The sequence below is a fragment of the Phlebotomus argentipes genome, unplaced genomic scaffold (genome assembly GCF_947086385.1).
Source record: "Phlebotomus argentipes unplaced genomic scaffold, Phlebotomus argentipes genome assembly scaffold_18, whole genome shotgun sequence".
Taxonomy (NCBI): domain Eukaryota; kingdom Metazoa; phylum Arthropoda; class Insecta; order Diptera; family Psychodidae; genus Phlebotomus; species Phlebotomus argentipes.
In genome coordinates this window covers 7,699,253-7,720,905 of record NW_026776177.1, presented here as the reverse complement: position 1 = coordinate 7,720,905, position 21,653 = coordinate 7,699,253, and the positions used below count along the sequence as shown (strand labels likewise).

The window sequence follows — 21,653 nt, the reverse complement described above, 5'->3', positions numbered from 1 at the left end:
GGCGCTGGTGTCGGCGGAGGGGAGCTGTCAGGCGGAGGCCATCAGCGCGATTCGTCAGTTTGTGTTGAACCGTCGAAGAGAGTGGTTGATGTTACTCGTGGTGTTGAGGAGTGACTTGAGAGGGAGAAAACAAGTGCATCCCATGCATATATTTCCTGCTGCAGAGACAAGTGCCTCAGGTGGTGTGTCTGCTTGACGATGGTGAACAGTGAAAACTCTGGTTAGCATGCCAAAATAGAGGCCGCCATAGCGGAACTCCCTGACTACGCGATCTTCCAGACTCTTGTTGGGCGCGCACACAGTGTGGCCGGGATTTGTGGGGGTGATTCAGGCGAGACGTGGTGGAAAAATGCACAGAGTGACGAAAATAGAGTGCATTTGTCAGGAAAATCGCGCGCGCGTGTGAGCAAGAGGGAAGAGTAGAGGAATTTTCGCGCAAGAGCGAGAAGGTGTGCGTGAGAGGCTGAAGTTTTGCCATTTCATTCATGGACCATTCGGTCGGTGCATGTGTGAGTGAGAGGGTTATACATTGTTTTGCATTGGAGATAATCAACATCATTTGCTGACGTCATGGGTCGCAGGAAAGGAGTCTCAGCCAAGGCAGCAGCGTCAAGTAAGTTGTCTTTTGTCCTATTTTTACCACCCGCTCTTCCCCCGCGCCGTCTTTGTCAGCCCCAGCCAAATAGCCAGAGTGAGAGAGAGAGGGAGAGGAATTTCGGGCCTACGCGCGATCTCTGATGGCGCGGAGTCATGGTGAAAATATTTCGTGTGAAATCAGGCGACTCCGCTGGTGTGCAGAGCGACCGTGGGGTGGGGACACCCTCGCGCCGCGGGACGGGAAGCGGAGATGAATCACTGGGTGATCCCCTGAATGGGTGGAGCTCGCTGGAGCAGGAAATCGGAAAATGTGCCATCTTTCATGGGCAAAGCCCACGCCATGGCTGGTGGAGTTCTGGCTTCTTGTATGGGAGCACACAGAGAGCAGAAATTGGCAAACGCGCGCCACCACATTCGAATTGCCGAGTCGTTACGTAAGGGAATTCCCGCACACACGCACACCACGATCGCGCAGTGAGCGCGGTTCTGTCACGCACACGACGCCAGCGTGTATCTTGTGAAGTGCTCTGGGCGCCTCTTGGCTTGTTGCATGCCTGATGGCTCCTGGGCGCTTCTCAGCAATGGGGCACTCTCTGGGGCCGCGCACAAAGCTCAAAATTGCCCGTCCGTTAGCCGATGATGAGCGCGCGCGTCTGCGATTGAGTGTCTCGATAAGATCGAGGGCGCTCTCTGAATCAGGAAATGCTAAAGCAAATATTTGCTCTATTAGTTTCACTCAATGGGACGATTTCTGGACTCCCCAATTCGACCCCTGCCACTTGAGATCCCGCGTGGCTGATTAATCCGCTGCTGAACTCTGTACAGTGGTGTGCGGAGCAATAAGGCCAATAACAATCCTGAACTGAAATCTGAGCTCATTTCTGGCTCATCAATTCAATGAATCTTCTTTTTCCATTGAAAGACTTCTGCAAAACTCTCCATCGCAGCCATGAAGCACAAGGAAGTTGTTTCTAGATCGATTCTCATGATTTCTCACTTTATTTCATATTCTTCGAATTCAGCTTTAGATTCTAATCAGATTGGATTATCGCTTCATTGGAAATGCCAATAAAATGTCACCCAATAAATCACGCCAAAAACGTGTTTTTCCGCCAGTGTGGAGAAGAAAAAAAGTTTCCACTAATTTTCGCTCCACATTTTCACAATGCGCGACTCCAGGGCAAAATGTGCCATTACGACACAAATATACACATGGCAGACAGTGTTGTTTGGCGAAAAAGAAGTGCGCTAAAGCTCTCGTATTTCATTATGAAAATTATTCACATGCCCAGGCATTTATGGCTTCCCGAGAAAAAAAGGTTAAAAGCCTCCCGAGAAGTGAGAAATCAATTGAGAGAGGAAAAATAGCAAAACAGAACGACTACAGGTATAAAGTATATTGGGGCGACACACAAGAGTGTTGGGAATGAATGGAAAGGTGTATATAGAAATCGCTTTTTGCCATTGCACACCAAATGAATTTTGAGGAAGTGTCTTTGAGAAGGTGAAAACGATAAAATATTCCGTATGTTGTAATAAAGTTGCCTCCCATTTTGGTGTGTGTCACTCTATGAATTTCATGCGGAGTCTTTTCCTCCTTCTTAATCAACGTCTGGGACTTCTGGGAGACAATGGAAGCCTCACAAGAATTCCCTTAACCCATTAAGGAGTGAAACCACTTGGCTGGCGACGGTCATTTGGGAGAAATGCACCCTGTCTTACACTTGCTGTCCCTCATTAGGTGTCTCTGTCACTTCTTGGCGTCATTAAGTCGGCTGCAAAGGTCACAGAAAAGCCTAGGAATTCCCCTAAACTGGATTACGTACGGTGATGACTCTAAGAAGCCTTCAAGCCTCAAGAGTGTGGTTCCTGATCGGCATCAATTGAAACTGGTTGGAGGCTCAGCGACACGGCGAAACGTGGAAAAAAGCGTACCATATGAGGCAGCTGTGGCGAGGAAAATTTAGCACGCAACATTTGAGATGACTGCTGAAACTGGCGGAGAGTCGGATGGAGTTCTTCGTGGTCCACAAGATAAATTACAGGCGTGGAGGCAACGCGAAAAAGACGTAAAAAAGGAACGAGTCCATGAAGCAATCCAACTTTTACGATGGACACCTTCGAGATCAGACAGGTGGCATTATTCATCGATGGGCGAAGAGGGAGAGGAGCAGAGGCGAGAGGAGTATCGTCGGTTCCATTGGCATTTCTGATACACTGTGGACGGTGTTTAGGTGCCCCAAACCCGCACAGAGAGTCGCTGGTCACCTCGGCGGCTCCCTAACTGTACACCTCGGCCGAGAGATCAATTGAGCGATGACCTGGGGCGCGAGGAGTGGAGGACGAGGCGATGGTCTTTGCGTTTCATGTCTCGCATAATCGCTACAATCTGATGGCGGCAGCGGATGCCGGCATGGAGGCGTCATATTGTGTATTAGAAGACATCAAAGGAGAATCCCAAAGAAGTGAACAAGTGAAGACGCTTTTTCATCATCATCGCTCTTTCTCTTGGAAATCACTGGAATCGTCATATAAAACTTGTCTCTCTGTCTATACACACTGTGAGGCCTTTTTTCTTCAATAGAGGCGAGGAATTGTGTACCTGTGTTGCATAGAGAGAGAGAGAGAGACACACTTGGCGAGAAGAGAGGCTCACGAAAAATATTGTTAAAAATCCTCCAGCGAAGGGGCGAGAGAGTGAGAGGCAGAGAAGGAAAACATTCGAAAATGAGGCAATACAGCAGAATGGGAGAGACCTTTTGTGTATAGGATTTGTAACTAAATCAACACAAAAGAGAGACAAGTGCTCCTCTTTCGCCTTTCCAATCTCTCGGATCCCACATTGGCCGCCAGGCTGACTCTGCTCGTCTGGCCTGAGATGACTGGGAAATTATTAAACTGGCAAGACGGCAGAGGTGCACACACACCACGAGGTAATGGAACCGGAGGCAAAAGGCGGCGCGAATGGAGAGAGAGAGGATGGAAAAAGAGCAAGAGCCAGCCATCAAGTCCCTCATCTTCGCCTCTGTCTGTTGGAATCATTTGCCGAGAGATGCGAGGCATAAAGGGAGAATTAATGCACGCCGAAGAGGCGCAGATGAGGAAAAAGAAATCAAAGTAAATAGAGAGAGACGGCGAAGGGAATTCCCGCTTCACCACTTCTTCGCCCTTTTGCTGCGGCCTGTTGAATTAATTTGGCAATAACACCTGCTCCCCAAACTCTCCATCGACGCCACCGTCTTTGTCCTGTGTGTGATTCTTCTCGCAGCGAAAGGAGAGGAAAAAAAGGTCAGGCGTTGCAACAAAGAGTCTCGAGGCGATTGTTTTTCTTGAATAATTAAATGGTGAATTGCACCAATTTCGATGTGCAAAGAGTCTCCTAATTGCAATTAAAATTGATTGTGCGACCGAAGCCAATTGCAGAAATCAGGCAGACGCATGGAATTTGCCGATTGGGTGAGACAAAGGGGGCAAAGCTCCACTTAACCCATCACTCACCACTTTACTGAGCGAACCTTCGGGGGTTATGCGGTGTTGATCGAAGGCAGCATCGATTTATTTAATGCTATTGTGCGTACGAAGCGCACGTTAGATTGGCAAAAGTGGATCAGATTAGAGCTAAACGGTGAATCTCTGATCATAATTCTGGGAATTAAGGCAAGTTCTGTTCTTATTAACTACCCGAATTAGGATATTATTATGAGCATTGAAGAACTCATGCAAATTATGCTCTGCAGAAGAACGATTCACATCATGAAATGCAATTGAGAAGTGTTAATTAACATGATTTCATTTGATATTCTCCAAAGCTCAGATTAATTGAGGATTTGAAGAAACTTACTATCACCCAAAATGACTAATTCAGCCTTTAATGTCTGGACGTTATTAATAATACACGTTATTATGGGACTTTGAAGTATACAAAATACGAGGAAATCAATTGAGGGGTTCTGGAAATTCAGAGAAATGCCTGTCAAAGTGTCCTTCCATCGCGGGTTCTGTCTGAAGCCCTGATTTCTGAGCTGAGCGCTGAAGTGTGCAGAGTTTCTCGGGTTTTCTACGGTATGGATTTCTGTGTATTGCGAGGGAATTCCGGGGAATCGGTGTGACGCCTTTGTTCTCGGTGAGGCTGTGCGGAGATAATTGAAAATGAGGCGCGAGGGGGTGGCGAAGGGAAGAGCTAATTAGGAGTGAAGCGTCAGAGGACCCATTAAAAATACTCTGTCGCACATGTGCATTCCGTGTAATTCGATTTCATTTCGTGGGCGAAGACAGAGTGAGAGAGAGAGAGAGGAGGACTTGTGTGGCTGTGTGCGCGCGAAGCTGTGTGCCGCGTGTGGTTGTGTGCTTCTCCACTTTGTCTTGTGAGTTCATTGGTTTGGCGCCAACTTGACGATTTGGTCTCTCGAGGAGAGGAATCTCTTTCGACGTAAAACATGTTTTGTGTAAATCATTCGACTTTTATCTCATGCCATCCCGCTCCCACTTGTTGACTTGTTGACTCCCAGGAATCCATTGGGTGTCTCCTCAGCGGCGGCGGTACTCTAGAAACAACACCAAAAGAGAGGATGGACTGTACGGTTAGAGAGCTTTTCTCAACTGGCGAGAAGAAATTATAGCTTGCCATCGTGTCTCCAACCAACACATCATCAATTACATTCTTCCTCTACACGTAAGCTGGCGTTTTTTGCCCTGTGTGTGCTGAATGAATCTCCGGCATCGGAGGCATAGTCTCTCGAGGGTCCTTTGGGCGCATCTCGTCGCCCTTGTGTTTTAGCCATTTCGCCACAGCGCCTGAGCGGGACGGGCGACTGTGCGACGGAGAGAGAGGAAGCTGAGGAGATTCAGTGCGTGCCAGTGGAATTCGCCACTTCCATGGGCGTCTGGCGCATCTCGCGTGCAAAGTGTAGGGATGATAGGACAAAGGCCACGGACAGCGACGCGTTGTCTCGCAATTGCCCTTCTCAGGAAACGGTTAAATGGCGACGGGAGTGACGCATTGAGGAGAGAGAGAGAAAGAGTGAAGCTGAGGGGTGAATGTGGGTGGCTGTGGAAAGGCGGAGAGCAAGATGGTGAGATTGGAATGCGTGAGGCCTAAAATAATGGGTCCGCAGAGGAGGAAGAGGCGAGGCGGTGTTTGGTTTTCAAGCCACCAATATTTAAAATACATGCGGTTGTTTTTCGCGAGATGGAGAAAAAGTAGTGGCCAGTCAATGTCAACTGGTTCACACTCCCACTCTCATCGCAAGAATGGTGGTGATGGAGAAGAAAGGAATTCAGAATTCAGGAATAGAAGTCACCTTTGTTCTTTAGCGGTCGCCAAGATGCCATCCTGATTGGCGGCCGCGAATTCCAGATCGCGGATCCGGCATATTTGTTTACGTCTTACGTCAATGCGCACTAGACGGGTCATCACGATGACGGCTGATAGCTTAGTTATGGGTAATTATCAGAAGACCAGTAGTGGCAGAAATTTAGCTTTTATTGGGATGCTAACTCACCACTCAGTGTGACGTCCTTGAAGTTATATTTCAGCAGAGAGAAGATGGGTGACAATATTTGTGTAGTAGACAAAGATTGTGTGACTCTTTCGATATTTTCACAGATGACATCGCGCCTCGCGTGTGTGATACTGTAGAATTTCTTTCTCAAACATTCCAAAGCCAAGAAATGTAAATATCGCCAGGTTTTTCTCAGGGGTTTTTCCTCCCAAGTGTCTTATTTTAGTCAGCAGGGAATTTCTCATCCAGCTCTTAATGTGATCGATCGGGAAGAGCACAATTGAAGTCACAAGAGAGAGATTGATGTGAGAGGAAGCCGAATTCTGATGAATATCTGAAGATTCATTCGCCAATGATGCTTAAATCAGAAATATGACTAAAAAGTGTTCTTTAGTGAATGGAAAATAGTTTTGACCTTATGTCTAGAGTGCAGATTCACTTTTCACAGTCCATTTTGTCCCCAGAAATTCCAACTCCACGTGAATCAACTTTCGCTAGTGCTTTATCTTGGTGTTTTATTTGGAACTCCACAGTAATTTATAGCGAATCGCGGTGGATTTTCCGCCTATCGCGAAAAACAGGGCAATTTGTCAGATGCTTAAGCTGGACTTCGCGTCACGTTGTGCAATTTTTTCTCTCTCAACTTCCCGAGGTATTTACTTGGGTAAGTCATTCTCCTAAATGCGAATGTGTGGTGAATGCCGAGATATTTCTGTACGGTCTTTGTAACGATAAAATTATCTCTTCGTCAAGATTCATTAGTAGCAAATGAGGTTTCCCGGAAAATAAATTCACTCTATTTATAGATTTAAATCATCTTTAAAATTATTTGTATCGACACTGGCAATTTCCATGCTGTGTTGGCTGCCAATAAAGGGGCAGCTGAGCAGCGATTCTCAATGTTTATAAACACAGAACGAGAGAGAGAGACTTGGTGTCTTTAAATTGGAAACTTGAATTTCAAAAGACCACGGCGTCGTGGTGAACCTCATAATGAGTTATTTTTTTGGAGGAAGAACAAGTAAAGGAAGACATTTCACACTTGCCACATTCTAATTGACCGTTAATGTATTGAGATGTCTTGAGACCCAGGAATCGCCAGAGTGTCTTTTAGGACAATTATGTGAATTGTTGGCTATTGCGTAGCTTCCCACGCGCAAGAGCATGGAAAAATCCCTGGTGAATTCACTGCCTGATCGTGATTGGAAGTCTGGGAATTGATTTGGGGAGGGAAAAAAACTATGCTATTTTTATTTCTCAAGAGAAATCATATTTAGGTACTCAAAGAGAAAGAGAGAGAGAGAGAGGGAGAGACTCTAACCTTCTTTCCTCTCTCAGCTTTCCTGAGATGTGTACATATCGAAATACTTGGAATACCTCAATGCTTGACGCGATCTATTTCGGGCTGAAGATTCCCTCAATTGCGTCTGTACCATCGTCATGTCAACTGTCTCATGATCTACATAACGTGCGAATATCTGAGGTGGACGATATTTAAATTTAAACCCATCTTCATGCTTCTCACTCGAGGGCTATTTATAATGGATAATGTACTGTGTGACAATTTGCGGACGAGGAAGAATGCTGGGGGCGTTTGGGGCGCCAACGGGCGGGGATGGGGAGACCCCACTATCGCCAGCGATAGTGACTTCTCACGCGCATGTTCACACATTACTGTTGACAAAATGCTATGTGGTAAATCAACAGATGGCATATGAAATTTTACTGGGAGCCTTGTAGAGTCAAAACACAGGCGTTGTGTGCACAAAGTGGAGGGCAAAAGTAGTTGAAAATTGACCCAAGCGACAATTGCTGCTGCCCAAAATGCCCCGCCCTTCGCTAAATCTGTCTATTGGACATCAAAGTTGAAGATCTGTGAAGTTGGATTGAATTCGGGTGATTCTCCTTTGTCTCTTGTGTGTGTGTTTGTAATTGTGGAGGGACTAAAAAAGATTCGGCTTCTCTTCTTTGATTATGATTCCCCGTGGCATCGCTGAGGTCGAGCTGTCCGTCGCCGGATGTGGGGATTTTGCCGTGTGTGGCGACGGTGTAAACACAGAGAAAAAGTGCGAAACTAGTTTAGTGGCCTGCGAGGAAAATTGGGGAGCGAGACGACGACGGGCATCTCGTGTGCGCGCGAGGAAAGTTCTTGGGCTGCGTTGAGTGGAGCGCGCGGAGGATAACAAAGTGTTGTTGGGGTTCTTCGGTCGCCAATGTAATATTGAGTTCGCGAGACACGCGCGGGTTCGGGGAAGGTGTGGGGCAGAAATGAGAGAAACTCGTTTAGAAAGACGATCGTGGCTGTGAAACACTTTTCAAAACACACACACACAGCGAGGTCGGGATGGAATCCCACATGTTGTGTACGCATTTGAGACTCTCGGTGCGCGCCAACACATGCGAGAGGTCTCTGAATTCTCGCGTGGTTTTGGTTTTTCGCTTTGTTGCAGCGCTGCGACCTTTGCTTCCCAATGGCTGCTGCCGCTGCTGGCTTACAAAACAAGAGTAGCGCGCCCGATCGTGTTGGTGATTCTCTGCGTTTGGAGGCACTCTCGTGGTAATTCAGGTTTTTCAGCAAGTCTCTCTGTTCGATATCAAACAGATTGCAACAAGGTGGAATACATTTTCGCTCATTGTTTCATTCAAGAATAATATTCCGTCCACAGGCGAGGAGGATTGCTGTGTGGATTCCCATTCAAAAGAATCGCGCGCTCTCTCAGGCTTATCGGCATGGCGACTTGCTCATTCCACTTTTTATATCATCGTCAATTCCGCTCGATTTTTTGCTGTCCTCGTCAATTCTTCAGGCTTCTCACAGAGAGCTCTCGTCTTGTGTCTCGAACTCTCCTCCCGGAGGCACTCTTGATTGACAGTTTTGACCGTCTTTCCAGGGAGTGAACTGCTCAATGGGCGAGTGGAATAATCTTGAATTATGCATGAATTGCTGAGGGTTGTCTTGTCATTTGCGTCTCTTTCTCATCCTCAATTGAGCATCGCTTTTAGAGAGTGATTAATTTTTCCATCTTGATATCTAATTGGATGATAGATCAGGACGTGTCCTTGGCTAACTCCGACAGCTGCCACAGTGTCATTATACTATTTAGAATTTATGAAAACATTAATGAGAATACAGTCTTATCAACGGCCTCTATTATCGCTCACTTTTTCTGTGCTCCTTTCGGAAAGAAGCACATTATTACACGCAAGACTGCCTTGTGGTCTCTCTATGCTAAGCATTTCATGTAAAATGCAAATAAAGCCACTTAGGGCAGAACGGGGCTTTTTGGAGTGGTAATATTGAGGCGTTTCGCACAAATTTGTTCGAATAGCTGATCAAGATCTTCATATATGCATGTTATTAGATAATATTTATGCACACTTTGACTATTCAAAGATGCTCCGCTCTCTCCTAAAGCTGTGGTTAAGAGTTAACGCTAAGTCTGAAGAGGAAAAGAAGCAAAAAATGGCACAGCTGAACTTCACATGAAACAGTGATAATATTTTACGTCATTCTTCCATGTAACTTTTCTCCTCATATTGTCTTGGCGTTAATAAATTGCCGAGAACAATAACATTAGGATTTATTGATGTGTCTAATTGAGCTCTTTCTCTCTTGATTGTCTTTTGCAGAGAATAGCAAGAGGACGACCGAAAGTGTTGGCGTTATCGCGATTGATGATGGAAAATTGAAAGGTAAGTCTTGACAGCATTTAATTGGCAATTTCACGATATTGCGTATTAATAGTGTGACTGTGTGGCTTCTTGGCTGTGTGAACGAGAAGGAGCCCCGATAAGGGGGAGCTTCAAATAATGACTGAGTGGCTGAACTGTGTGCTGAAGTGCTTATCGGACAGTATCAAAGTTTATCGTACAAATTACTTGGACATTTGTATCGCTTTCGTGCACACTTCGGCCATGTGAACGTGTGTACAACTGACGTCAATTGCTCACGACGAATGCAAGGAGGAAATATCAGGGTTCGCCATTCGGTCAATATGGTGCGGAGTTTTCCAACAGAGTTTGCTTTTTCATACTGACCCAATTCGGTTCAATTGGGTTTGTCACCACTGACCAGGATTGATCGGAGAGAGTTCTGATTGGGACATCGCTTAAATTGGAGAGTGTTGGACATCCCTGCCCAGAAGATGGGTGTTCAACACTAGCTCAGCACTTCTTATCAGAACGTTCCACATAAAATGTCAGTTTGTATGTGGAAAAAGTCTAGTTGCCGACACCACGAGAGTGAAGCGTTCAGCAGGGAGTTTGTGGCAAGTTTTAGCGACTCGGTGTGTCAGTACGTTGGACTGTGTTCGCGGAAAAACGCAAATTAAGCTCCGCGAATTGGACTCTCAAGAAGAGGAATTCATATTAACACCTTGCAGTGTTTGAGTGAAGTGTGGGCTTTTGCCAGGGCGCGAGTGGAGAGAAGGTGTCATAGTTTCATGGCAATTATCCAGTAGCGCGAGATCAGTTTGTTCTTATCGTGCATTTGAAGTTGTCCACGTTGATTGAGCGGGTCTAAATTTCTTTATCTTGCACTTTGGCACGCCATTCAAAGGTGAATACCACACAGCAAACCTCGTGATTCTTTGGACACAAGTAGCAGAAAAAAACATCACATTCACACTGTTGTGGATAAAAGGCATTTTTCTGCAATTTTATCAGACATTTCTTACATAATTTGGATGTGTTCATGTTTTCATTGCGCGCAAAGTTGAGCTTTGTAATTGCTTCGCATCGCAGTTTTTTCCCTGGCCATCATCATGTGCCTCACATCGTCTCTCTGTGAGACACTAAAAATATTCCCTTATCACGCTTGGGAGTTAAGGAGCGAAAAAAAGTTATCTGGAGTATGGCGTGATGAGTTCACATATTTCCCTAATCATTGATTACACCCTTCTTAAGTGATATTGTTGTTGTTTTTTTTCGTGCCGAGGCGAACAGTGCGACTCCTCGCGCCCACTATTCGCATGCTGAGCGGCGCTGAGTGTGGCGAAGTCGCTTGGGTCACCCTGTGGTCGTTTCTGCACGTAACTGAGCCGCTGCCACAGTATCTAATTAGTCTTTATCAACAAATCAGTGATGTGTCATGGAAGGAATACTTGTAGAAGCCCCGAAAAGTCTGTGGCTGGAATTGCTGTGGCAGTATCTATTAATCATGACCGATTTTTTTCCGTCGTTGTCTCTGAATGACGAAATGTTTGTCGGAATTGTCTGAATAAGGTCAATCATGAATAACAAAGAGCTTAGATGTTGATTTTGACTGCTACTGTGCGAAATGTGGTCAATGGCTGAGTTCGTGACCTCTCGTGAGTGTTCGCTGGACCTTAACATTGCTAAAAAGACCGCTAAGGATGAAGGAGGAGTCCTTCCTTGAAAAGTTCATGTGAGAGAAGACTCGAAAATAAAACAAAAACCGTTGAAGGTTTTAATGTCAATAATTCATACTAAACGAAACTTGATCACTGGCGGAATTCTCTCGTGGAGTTTTGCTGCAAATTGTCTACGTTGATTTCCGCTCAAGTAATCTATCTCAATGACTCATTAGAATTCAGAAGATGCCTATAAGAAAACATGCACGCTGTACAGAGATTCCTACACTTCATCTATGTGCAGCAAAATGATCTCTCCATGAATGGTTAAGAAGAGAGTCTCATTTCTAGAAAAACGACACTGAATTTTCAGAAAAGAGAGAGGATCTTCTCTATGCAATTGCGAGCGAGAGTGATGTTTATTCTGAGAAAGAGTCAAATGATAAGCTATGGATTTTATTGCATGGGAATTTATGAGATTTTTTCCCACATCTCTTTTCTATTCACAGTCGCGGTGTGTAATTTCTCATGTATGAATTGATAACTTTTTTTTCACGACTGTGTTTTTTGGAGGGGAGAGAAAAATTTGCCATAGTTGAGAGTTTTGTTCACTTCTTGCGAGTGTGACAAATTCATGAAAATCACACTTGCTCATAGTTGAAAACAAATATTTGAGAGGAGAAAAAAAGTGTGTGGTCTTGAGAGATGACAGCTGAGTGGGGAGGAGAAGAAGAGGTGGATTTTTTCGGTCGCTCCCAAAGAGACGAATGCGATGAGAGATAGAGAAAAAGATTAACAGAAGTGGCTTCGTGGCTTGACGTCATCATTGGATTCTCCCTGGTGCTGTGCTTGTGTGTGGAGTGTCTAAAATAAAATCACGGAATATGATTTTGTCTAGAGAAGAGAGCATCGATGATCGGGAGCGTAGATTCTCACTCTTCCCACGCGCTCTTCGTGGGTGCAAGTGACACGCGGTGGGGTGAGGAGGGGTAATAAGGCGATATATTTCAATTTTCTTAATTTTTTACACTGGAGTGAGGGGTAGAAATTCAATTTCCTGTTGGCATTTTTTACGCCACACTTAGTTTTGCCCGTCGCGCGCGCAACAGGGACAGACGCATGGGTGGCAAGAGCGGGTGTGAGCGAGATGAAGGATGCTTAGGGGAGCAGAGAGGGGGGAGTGCGAAGAGAACGAGTGAGAAGAGTGCAAGCAACTGAAATGTTCGTACGATGAATCAGAGACCATCGTCAATCGTCGCTGTTTATCTCACCCACCCCACCACACTTCACCTCCTCGCGCTCTCCAGCGCGCCTCCCCCTCGGCGTCTCCCCGCGGCCACATGCCTAAATATAACGCGACTATGTACACGCGTACAATAAATTATATTGAAAAGTTAATCATATGATGGGGAGATAGCAAATTAAGGTTTATTCGTGATAAGAGACTCCGACTTCTTGTCTCTGTCTTTTTTCCTCGTTCTCTTGATTTTCTCGATATTTTCATGGGTTGGGATTCCACATAATCTCCTCCTTCCTTGTGATCAGCCAAGAATGATAACAGATATTGATTAGCGTTTTATAGTTCAGTACACATCGAAATGCCGTTGGTTGCTCATCGCAATTGTGATGCAAATGAGCAAAAGCATGCTGTGGTTTGATTTGCAATGCATCCAGATGTTATATCACAATAAAATGCATATGATTTGAAATACTAAGTCTAAACCGATTTTTCTAGCTTCAACGATTTTTTTAAGGATTCTAAAGGTTAAGTTGCAAGAAAAAGAAAGTGTGTGTCTTACGAAAGCCTCACATCTCGAATGATCCCTAGAAAGCCCAGCACTTTCATAAGCTTAGTCGAGCTTGGGCCTTATCATGTGTGTTTTTTTTTGGCTGCAAAGAGTGCTGAAGCGGAAAGATGTTGTGCAATGTTTTGGGATGATTTCATAGACGCGCGCTGCCATCTGAAGAATTGAGTTTGAAGAGACAGAAGAGTGCTGGTTAAATATGATATCATTTGGTACACACGAGAGTGAGAGAAGAGTCCGTGTGTGTTGGCCTGAAGGTGTAAGTGCAAAGTGAACAATAACAAAAATCAACATGTTGCGAGAGAGTTGAGAGAGATAATTCAATTTAGCACGTCTGTCGCACTGGAAGATGTGCGCTGGGACACCCAATGAAATGTATAACGATTGGGTATTATATTTGTATGCTCTCTTTTTGCCAAGTGGGGAATATATTACGTATGACGTGTGTTGGTTGGCGGCGGTGTGTTCTATAGAGCGCGCGCGAGAGAGAGAGAGAGAGAGAGGAGGAAAAAAGTGGACGGAAAAATTCAAAACTTACAAATGGCATCGTGCAAAGTCCTCAAGGTCGAGCAATTATTTGCGTTTCGCTGGCGTACGATTTTGCTGGTGATTTCATCACTGGGGAAGACTTTTCTGCAAAATCTCTCTCAAGTGATGACACCTCTGAGAGACGTGCGAAGGATGCTCGAGTGGCATTCTTGGCGTGTGTTTGCAGATGATCAGTTTTATTTTAAACATCTCATGCCAAGGGTTGATTGAGCGATTCGCCAGCAGAGGGATTGTGGCACGTGAGCACGCCCCAAATGCAATGAAAAGGCTGAAGTGGTGATGCAAGTATAATTGCGATCGTCATTTTCATTCAACTGACGAGAGAATTAGCATACATAGGGTGTGAATGTGTTGTGATTTGGCATGGAAAAATTATCATTGAATGAACGCGATGCGTCGAACGAAAAAAAGAGTCAACTTTGCGTCAATGAGGCGATTTTTACGTGGCTTCGCAGGCAAAGTTCAAGTGCTGAACTGACTTTCTACTGTGTGCTTGTCTTGCAGATGATCCCGGTGGCAGATTACCACGAATGATGGAAGGCGTGAAAGCGCTTCCATCGCAATCAGTCGAACTTCCGCCGAAAGCGTCGGGTGAGCAGCAGCAGCAGCAGCAGCAGCAGAAGCAGCCGGAGGGTGTGAGGAGCAGCATAAACAACAACAATTCAACGAGCACGACAAACTCATCTGATCTCAAGTACCTGCATAAGAAGTTCAAGCGAATTGCCAGTGCAACAGTTGATGACTGTCTCGCGGTGCCAACGACAGAGTCCGCCTCGCGTGGCAATAGTGATAGGGCGCGTGCAGCGGCCGAGGAGCCGCCGGCGACTGTGAACGGTGTAGATCGCTGTGACATCCACGTACAGCGCGAGGAGGTGCTGCCCAATAAGATTCCTATCGTGCAGATTCAGCCGCAGGTGCAGCAGAACTCCGTGAGCTTCCAGGCCGCCGCTGACCAGAATCCACCGAGCTCAGGGCGAAATGTGTGCCAATATTGCAATCTGAACTGTACAAAGCCGTCAGTGCTGCAGAAACATATCCGATCGCATACGAATGAACGTCCATATCCATGTGCTCCATGTGGGATTGCCTTCAAAACTAAGAGTAATTTGTACAAACACTGCCGCTCCAGGGCCCACACGCTGCGCCTCCAGGGCGAGGCTCCGCCACCCGACGAGGACTTGGGCTTCACGTCGGACCAGGAGAATGATCTCAGCAGCAACGCCAGCGGATCAGATGTGGTGAGTAATAGTCTTCTTCCTTGGCGGCTTCCCTTATAAAACACACCCTCGCAGGACGCGCTCAATTGCCTGTGGGAGGGTGGGATTTCGGGATAACTGCGGAGTGACTCATGCGAATTCCTCGTCTCTTTAATTGCTCATGGGTTTGGCTATTCGCAGTGCCCCAATCTCTCCTAATCACGACTCTGGTTGACTCACGTGAATTTCTGCGCTGCAAGTTGCTTGGAATCCCCGCGATTCTACTGGCCAGAATTGATCAATTGCGGTTTCGATGTGTAAATAAGATACTTTCTGGGAATTTATGTAGAATATTTCTCAAAGTTGGTATTTTTATTTTTATTTACACTGAAGAGTGATAAAAGTTCCGCGAAATCTCGAAACATCTGCAAGATTGTTGTGCGGATTTTCCCGGAAATTGACCGTGAGCTTCTTGTTAGAGCGAGCTTCTTATCACTAAGTAATCTTGTGCTGATATGCGGTTGTGAGTCATCTGGGGAATGGGTGTCTCATGATCTAATGGGAATCTCTCTGCTCGTCTCTTCCAGGTGAGTCGAACAGCATCGCCAATGGACGAGAGGGTCGTGTCACCGTATCAAATGCCTGAGAAACCGTACAAACCCAAGTTCCACAATGCAGCTGCCTTCTACACCAAAGAAGAATCGACGGAGTCTTCGGTGGGTGTGCAGTGCCAAGTGGAAAGCCAAGTGCCACCGAATACAGTGAGGAATCTGCCTCAAACAGTGCCATCAACCCATCAATCCCATCAACTGGTGAGGAAGACACTTAGGAAGTCGTGTGAAGATACTGGATTAACTGTGGCGAATGCGTTGCAGGCTAGTCAACAGGACTTGGAGCAGCACATCTCCAAGATTATCTCGGAGAATGAGGCCATAATGGAGGATGTGGAGCCACCGTTGCAGAAGAAGTATCACAAGATCACGGGAATTACCCGTGGCGTGAGTGTTCAGGATGGACAAGTGGCCAAAGGTGCTGCTGTGCCGTCTGTTAAGGTACATCGCGAGGAGGGCAATTTGCTGGCCAAGATGAATGCTCACACTTCGCAAATTAGTCAGCCGAGCGGGAGTTGTCAGCCTCCGACAGCTGCGCAGCCTCTTAATCTCATCAAAGCGCCGCCAGTGGTGCCGGAGAGCAGCGAACAGTTGAGGAAGAGGTGCTACAGCGAGAACTTTAGCAACACTAATCTCACCACTGTGGCGAATCATCCGCAGAACCCCGAAGGATCTATTATCAAGGGTCTGCTGCTAGAATGGAAGGGCGCCACGGGCGGAGATGGTGAGGACGCAGTCCACACGTGTCCGCTGTGCAAAATCACCTTCCGCAGTAAGGACAATTTGACGTACCATTCCATCGGTTATTGCCAGGGGAATCACAGCGCCCCCATCAGTCCCGTGGGCAGTCCGTCGCACAAGTACTCGCGCAGCAACTCCATCCATGTCAATCTGCCTGAGAAGTATAATCCCAATTCGCTGAAGAATCTGGCCAAATGCACACTCAGGCAGCCACCGAGAATGCCATCGACACTGTCCAAGCTCGCGCAGTCACAGCTGAAGCTGCCGAAGCCCAAGCCAGAGAAGATTGTTCTGGTGGCTTCCACGAGTCAGACGGCGGGAGTTCAGGCTCCTCTGCCGTCGCCAGGACCGCTCCTGGGAAAGACTCGGCTGGTGGATGACAAAAGAACGGCGCAAGGAAGTGATGAAGTTGTGATTACACATGTGAATCATGATCCGAAGCAGATTAAGAGACCACCGGATCAGTCAATCTCCTTTGCAGCTGATCAGGAGCCTGGCGAGAAGAGAATTCGGCTGGAGTACAATAATTCTTTGTACAGCAATTCGAAGAATCCCGCTCTGTCCCTGGTTGGTCTGGAGTACCTCAGATCCGTGAAGGGAGCGATGCCAATGCCTCCCAGTGATCCGCACACGAGTCAGAATCGGGAGATGTATGGAGGGGAATTGGAGATGGTGAAGAAGTTCGACGGTAAGTTGAAGTATGAGGAGGATGGGATAAGAAGAGACTCTTCTGGCGGAAGCATCGTTTCTGAGTCTCCAGGATCAGATTCTGAGCAGAATATCTCTATAAGGACGCCTGGGCTATATTCTGGTGGGAAGGTGGAGAAGATATCTACGTCGAGGGATTCACCACCGATAAATCCTCTAACGCCAAGTCTGTTGGTCGCTTCGACTCTCTGTGCACCGACTCTCGTGAAGCCTGGAATCACTCACTTTCAGTTTCCGCCCATAAATCCCATCACTGCCTACAATCCACTGACGCTGCCTCCGGTCTCTGTGGGACCTGAGCATGCAACAACGATTCTCCACGGCGGGAAGCTGATACCCTTCGTTCCGGGGATTCCAGGACCTAATACATCGACCCCGATGAAGGTGGATGTGAAGAGAACGCCCAGTCCAAGTGTGAAGAAGTCACTGATTGGCTTGACGAAGAAAATCGCCGATCCACCTCTTTTCAATGGCCACCAGCAACTCTCGCTTAGTATCCCCAGCATAAAGATTGAGTCGATGGAGGAGAAGAATCGAGCCAGGGAGCAGCAGAGGCTGAAGACTCTGGGGAAGGTGAAACAACCAGAAGTGGCGAGGAAAAGCTTCATTTTTGCGAGAATTGCGGACAACTTGAGTCCCAGGAAGCCCGAGAGTGGAGCTGAAGAGGAAAATCACTTCACATTCGACAGCATTCAGAAGCCCGAGGTGAAACTGGCAACTCAGCCAGTGACTGTGGAAATTCCGGAGAAGGAAACGATGGAGGTGCCAGAGAAACCGACGAAGTTTCTGAGACCGACAAGTTTGCCGCTGAAGCCGGGTACATTTATCCCGAAGAGACATCATGGAATCACGCCCACGACAAACACTCTGCCTCTGATCTCACCGGAGACGCCCAGGCCGTCCAAGACATGCATCCAGATGTACATCAACGGCCAGGCTTACACATATCTCGGCCTGAAATGCAGCACGAAGCCTTTCTACTGCACAGTGAACAAGACGCAGCCCATTTATCTGCCTCATCACATCCGCACCATTTCCATGTACAGCCAATGGCAGGTGTGCGCCGAGAGCAATCCTCATCCGCTTGGGCTCAAGCCCGACGCTGTGATCTCGCTCTATGACTCCCGTCATCGGCCGATGAACTTCACGGTGGCGCACTCGACGAAGGAGTTCAAGGAGACCAAGTCCATCCAGTCGCAGGGCACAATTTGCACGCCCTTCGTCATCACGCACAAGGATCAGACGCAGCACCACTTTCACAAGCCGCTGCCGGTGGTTGAGAAGAAGCCGGAGCGTAGCGAGAAGGAGACGACTACTCAGAAGAGCGAAGCCACAGGCGTGAGCTCAGTGCCTGGTGGATACGAGAGCACCGAGGACTATGAGTATGTGAAGGGACGAGGATTCGGACGGTACGTCTGTCAGACATGTGGCATTCGCTGCCGGAAGCCTTCGATGCTGAAGAAACACATCCGGACACACACCAACATCCGACCGTACACTTGCCAGTACTGCGCTTTCAGGTACATTCCGCTGTCTCTGTCATCCTGAAGATTCTCATTAACATCTTTCTTTATCTTTCGCACACTTTGCAGTTTCAAGACGAAGGGCAACCTGACGAAGCACATGAAGTCCAAGTCGCATGCCAAGAAGTGCGAGGAATTGGGAATAATTCCCATTCCGATGACAGTGTCCGATGAGGTACTCGATATGGATGCGAATAAGGAGAGACAAGTCACTGTTCCTGGTGATTCAGACTCTGATGATGAATCAGACGGTGATGAGCCAGACTCAGAGCTCAGTGGTGAGTTTGACCTTTTTTCTCTTCTCTGTTTATATTTATTCCACACACGAAGACGCGTCTCTTGTGAGATAATGGACTTGTAATATAATTTATTCACGAATGTGACGCACTGAGCTGGGATTTCTCGCAACATCAGCTTACATTTATACTGGCTTTCTTCACCCTGAACACTGATTAAAGTTGAAGGGAGGATTTTGGAAGAGGAAGAAAGGATATTCTGGCATTGGAAGGATCAGGCTCTGCCTATTAAGAAGCCCCGCCCATTTTTAATTCTATTCTTTTAGCCATTGGTTGAACTAGTTTTAAATCTTCCTATTTCACATTTTCAGATGCTGACGAGTCCAAATCTCGCTTGCAAGAGCACGAGGCCGCCAAGTGTCTGCTGTCGCTGGCCATGACGGGCGCTTCGGAGTCTTCTGTTGAGTCGCCAGCTGTCAAATCGCCCCAACATCCGGCACAGTTGGCGGAAGTGCAGTCGACACAGCGCAGAGTCATCACATTTAACTCCCCACCGGCCATTCTTGACTTCCCGCGCCTCGAGCAGTACTACTCGAATCCCAACATCCACAAAGTTGCTGTCGTTCCGCCGCCGACTGACTTTGACTACGACGACGCCGGGAATGTTCCCATGGATCTCACGAAGCCACGAGAAATTGCCGCTACGAAAGTGGCCGACGTGGTGACGACGATGGAGCCGGCAAGTTTCCTGATTTCCCTCGTGTCGATAACGGACAAGATTCCCGCCAGTTCAGTGGGCGGTAATGCGGAGATCGATGGGAATAAGCTGTTGCAGGAGTACTTGACGGAGAGAGCGCTGCAGGGGTCGAAGATGAAGCAGTGCCAGAAGAATGCGGAGGTGCTGAACAATGGCAGCTTCGGTAGTCCACAGAAGGATGTGAAGAGCGAAGGTTCGCCGGACAAGACATCGAGCAGCATGGAGACTCTAGCAGAAATCGCCGCCAGCTCGAAGAAAATCGATGTGGTGAAGAGTTTGGGCTTCCCTGTGAGATCTTCGAATGATGTGGCGAAGAATGTGGCATCAGAGTATCTGAAGATGGCCTCGAAGAGCAAGCTGCTGTTCCCGAAGGGCGACGAAGGCTTCGAGAGTGGTGCTGAAGTGCCCGAACCAGCACCTGAGGGTAAGATTGCGAGTATTCTGGCCAGAACGGTGGTTGTTCAGGAGAATGGGCGCGTGACACCTGAATTTCCAACTGGATCGTATTCGCCAGGGCGTCGCCTGACGAGGATCCACGAGGACGGGCGTTCGGTGTGTGAGATCTGCTCGAAGACGTTTCAGAAACCTTCTCAGCTGCATCTGCACTTCAACATTCACTTCCTGGAGCGCAAGTATCGCTGTGAACCGTGCGCGGTGAGCTTCCGCACGCAGGGACACTTGAGGAAGCACGAGAGGAGCGACGGGCACAACAATAAGGTGTCCAGGACGTCAACATTCGGCGTGCCAACGACCACGAATCCCAGACCATTCAAGTGCAGCGACTGCAAGGTGGCGTTCAGGATTCATGGGCACCTGGCGAAGCACCTGCGCTCGAAGATGCACGTGCTGCGGCTGGAGTGCCACGGGAAACTGCCCTTTGGCACGTACGCAGAGATCGAGCGCGCGGGTATGACGCTCACGGACATCGACACGACGGACTGTGAGAACTCGCTGGCCAGCCTGAAGTCGCTGGCGCAGAAGCTGCACGAGAGCGACCCCACGAAGCTGGCGCAGTGGAACGCGCCCGGCAGCCGCGGTGTAGACGAGGTTGGTGAGTCGGACACGGACGAGGGCGACGAGGGCAGTCCCGACGACTCGCTGAGCGGCAACGAGAACAGCGCACTGCCCGGGAACACCATCGAGGGCGGCATGGGCGAGGCGGTGGCGCTGAAGAGAAAGGCTCCGGACGCGGAGCAGGCGCTCGCGGCCGCCGAGGTGGCCACGTTACCAGAGAAAAGACTTAAGAGTGCATCGTTTGACACGTAGTGCCAAATTTACTGGGGCCTCGTTTGGAGGCCAATCCATATATAGACCATAAATGCACCGTTGCCTCCTTCTGTTCAAACTCGTGATAGTAATTTTATTGAGTGTGTGTGTGTGTTTATCGGATATTCCTTCTTTTTGCAAACTTACAAATTCTTCTGCCCCGCTAATCCTGTGGCTACTCATGAGAATTTGAAATGTGCTTTGGTATTTGATAGCTTTAAAGGTCCCTTTTTTGCGTTATATACTTTCAATTTGATCATATTGAAATGATTGTAATTTCGCCCTATTTTGTTGCTCCTTTTTTCGCCCTATAATCTTTTTATTTTTGTGTTTATTAGTAGCTGCAAACTGGTGCAATCACACAGAATTATATTGAACGAAGAGAATTACAGCATGAGATGAAATGTTTATAGATAGGAATGACTATAATGAAGAAGATATCAATTAAGACATATTCAAGTAATAGGAATGATGAGAAAGTAGAAAAAAAGCCACAGAGGAATTTTTTTGAGAAAATATTTCTACTCTATTGAATATTTAAATTAAATTGTAGTCTGTATTTTTATATATTACTATAGAAATATGGAGATAAATATGGTTAGAGAGTAAAAAGGAAAAGAAAAACGAAGAGGTAATTAAATATGTAAAAGATATTCTTACCTACATTATATGTATACAAGTTACATTTTTAAGAAATTATATGCCATTATGCATATCATTATTATTTTCTTTCGTAAAGTCTTCCATTAAAACATTTTTATTTCCAAAAACCAGGAGTTTTTCTCGTTTAATCCCTGAATTTCTGGCTTTTCGTGATTTTTGCAGTGTGCTGCGCTGATTTCGAATTCACT

General features: G+C 47.0%; 1 protein-coding gene across 3 annotated transcripts; it reads left to right on the top strand.

Annotated features, from left to right (window-relative positions):
• The first annotated feature begins 62 nt into the window (after positions 1 to 62).
• LOC132259484 (uncharacterized) lies at positions 63 to 21,414 on the top strand. 3 transcript variants are annotated; one of them, XM_059757133.1, is made up of 7 exons: positions 63 to 613; positions 9,729 to 9,791; positions 14,269 to 15,002; positions 15,548 to 15,772; positions 15,836 to 18,540; positions 18,613 to 18,821; positions 19,151 to 21,414. In XM_059757133.1, the coding sequence occupies exons 1-7, from the start codon at positions 571 to 573 to the stop codon at positions 20,800 to 20,802; spliced, it is 5,631 nt and encodes a 1,876-aa protein (XP_059613116.1). In that variant the 5' UTR covers positions 63 to 570; the 3' UTR covers positions 20,803 to 21,414. The 3 variants fall into 3 exon arrangements, with proteins under 3 accessions (XP_059613116.1, XP_059613115.1, XP_059613117.1); XM_059757132.1 differs by having other exon boundaries at positions 15,548 to 18,540; XM_059757134.1 differs by lacking the exons at positions 63 to 613; positions 9,729 to 9,791 and adding an exon at positions 10,343 to 10,656 and having other exon boundaries at positions 15,548 to 18,540.
• Positions 21,415 to 21,653: the final 239 nt, after the last annotated feature.